The following is a 2,850-nucleotide window of genomic DNA, read 5'->3' on the forward strand; positions in this document are numbered from 1 at the left end:
ACTCTGATGCCCCAGGGTGTACGAAACTTCACCATCTGATGAAAGGTTGAAGGGACTGCTCCCATGTCGTGAATCCAGGGTCGTCCCAAGATCATGTTATATTCTGATTGGCAATCTACGACCAGGAATTTGGTAGACATGTTGACCCCTTCAGCATATACTGGGAGGATAGCCTCTCCAGCAGTTTGCTTGACCTCGCAGCTGAATCCGATGAGCAGGGTTACCTTTCACGTCAGGGGGCTCTCCTCCAGCCCCAGATCTTGGTATGCCATCTGGAAGATAATGTTGCTGGAGCTGCCATTGTCTACTAGTATTCTTTTCACTTAGCAGTTTGCTACGGTGAGAGAGATAACTAGAGCATCATGGTGGGGAGCTAGGATCTTCTCTTGCTCCTTAGCTGTGAAGCTTATCTTGTCCGTGCCTAGAAGCAGGCGCTTCGGTTGGACAGTTTCCAGACCATGCTTAGCGTTACAGGTGCTTTTCTTTGTGGCTGCATGGCTTACTCCGCTCACTTCTGAGCCTCCGGATATGTCATGGATCACCAGATCTTGGCAAGGTGGTGAGGCTGGTGCAGCTCCTTTGGATCTCCCTGCTGTTTCTTTGCTGAGGTGGGCCTTGACTTTCTCACAGAGGATTTCTCGGAGATGCCCTTTTGGAGTAGTTTGTTGACCTCGATCCTTAGGGCGATGCAGTCTTCGGTTTTGTGGCCATGATCGTGGTGGATGTCGCACCAGAGTTCCGGGTTCTGGAACGAGTCAGGTGCTTTCATCTTCGGAGGCCACTTAACCTGTTGCCCCATCTGTCTCAGAGCATTGACCAGCTCTGGTGTTGATATTGAGAGATGGGAGATATCGGGCCACGTAGATACTGACCTCCCTTTTTCCTTCTCTTGAGGCCGGTACTGGAACCTGCCCCTGTTTCTACTACCAGAGTCCTTGGATCCTTTTTGGGAGGATCTTTCCTCTCGGTCTCCTTGATCTGATCGGGCTGACCTTTGGTCCTGCTTTGGTTGAGCCTTGGCACGGCTAGCAACATCTTCCTCCCACTTCACCTTAGGCTCGCGATAACACATCTTCCATGGTCGTGCAAGGGTACATGGTCAACTCTTTGTATAGCCCCCCATCTGGAAGTAGACCTCTCTTGAAGGCAGAGATCACGGTAGGGATGCTGCATTCGGGGACCGCCACTTTCTCCTGGTTGAAGCGGGCTATGTAGTCTCGCAGGGGTTCCACTCGATGCTGGAGGATCTTGTAGAGACCATCTGAAGTCTTCTCCAGGCTCCTACTGCTTACAAATTGCTCCACGAATTTGTCGCTGAGGCTTGCGAAGGAAGATATGGACCTGGTAGGGAGATTAATGTACCGTTGCAAGGCAGGTCCAATCAGAGTGGAACCAAACCCTTTGCACATTGTGGCTTCCTGGGACTCCTTAGGGAGCGCAACCGCCAACATCCTTTGCTTGTACTACGCGATGTGATTGTCGGGGTCGCCAGTACCGTCATACATCTTGATGCTGGGGAAGGAGAACTTTCGAGGCATCTCGACTGAGGCAATTTCCTCCACAAAGGGGGTATCGGCGTAGGAATCTGGGTTGCTCCTCCGGATTGGGGGAGCTACTCTTGGTAGGCGTTCTACCATGGACTGCATGGCATCGAATCTCTTAGAGAAAATATGCTCCATGTAGGCGGTTATGGAGGACTTTGTTTCTCCAGTTCCCTCAGGTGCTTCTTTCTTGGGTTCTGGCTCGGAATTGCTCTTTCCAGTTCGTGAATTTGAGGATTCTCGGTCCCTTCCCGAGTTGCGCCAGCTACCCCAGGTGCAGGAGGCGTGTCGGTGGCACCTCCTCCGGTGATGGGCATGTTCAGATTTCCCATAGGTCGGACCCGGGTGTTGAAACAACGCTTCTTGTTGCCTGCCGTGTTGAGGGCTTGGTTCTGGTCCCAGAGGGCAGTGTTCGCTGACTGAAGCTGGCTTAGCTTCCCGGCGCTTTGCTCCAGCTGTTTAGAGTGTTCGTCAAGTTTCTCCTTCAGACCTTGAACATCTGAAGAGAGGTCGGGGTTTTCTCCGGTAGTCTCCCGAGCTCGATGCATGTCGGTGATTTGGCCTTGCAGGCCGTCTATTTGCTTTTGAAGCTCAACTGTCGTTTGAGAAGCTTCAGCGGGTTCACCGTGCTCATCCACCGCCACCATCACGTAGTTAGATTACTCCCCTCCTTCTAGCACCAAACTGTTAGGAGATTTTTGTGTAGGCTCTTTATGATTACCACGAAACGATGGATAGGCTGGTAAACCATGTGAGTTTGTATGTATTTCGTGAGGATTCAAGTAAAAGAATAGTAAGACATGCTTGAAGAGATGTTTTATTGACTAGATGAACAAGAACGAGAGAGGTTACAAAGAAGATTCGATAAACCCTAGTTCTAGCCGTCTAGCTTTAATCTCTAAGCTTTTTAGAAGTCCCTCCCATGCTTTAGGGTTTTGGTAGCTCTTATATAGTCGTCTAGGAGTCGGTTCCATTAGGTTAAACTCTTCCATATTCGGAAATATGGAAAGTTCTCCTTATCGGAAGTTTTCCATTTCTTGGAAGGGAGCTCGGTTCCAGAAACCGAACTCAGGGTTCCTTCTAGCGGGGACCTAGAGCGTTCCCTTATCGGGGACCCGAGGGTCTGGGTTCTGCCTGGAGGCTGGAGGAAATGATTCCAGGGTATTTTTCCCCAACATCGGCTATTAGAAACCGTACCAAGGAAGGACATATGTCCTGAGCCAGGAGCAGCACAACCAGTTCCAGAACCAAAAATCAGCAGACTGCTCAACAAACCGCTCCTTCGCCAACAACTGCTCCGCAAGACGAG

The 2,850-nt window shown here is 50.6% G+C and overlaps 1 protein-coding gene across 1 annotated transcript; it reads right to left on the reverse strand.

Moving 5' to 3' along the window:
* Positions 1-538: 538 nt before the first annotated feature.
* LOC106377968 lies at positions 539-1,451 on the reverse strand. The gene is made up of 2 exons (XM_013818180.1): positions 1,158-1,451; positions 539-1,072 (listed from the first exon to the last, which is right to left on the reverse strand). Exons 1-2 carry the CDS (start codon positions 1,449-1,451, stop codon positions 539-541), a joined length of 828 nt encoding a protein of 275 aa, XP_013673634.1.
* Positions 1,452-2,850: the final 1,399 nt, after the last annotated feature.

The sequence above is a fragment of the Brassica napus genome, chromosome A9 (assembly GCF_020379485.1).
Source record: "Brassica napus cultivar Da-Ae chromosome A9, Da-Ae, whole genome shotgun sequence".
NCBI lineage: Eukaryota > Viridiplantae > Streptophyta > Magnoliopsida > Brassicales > Brassicaceae > Brassica > Brassica napus.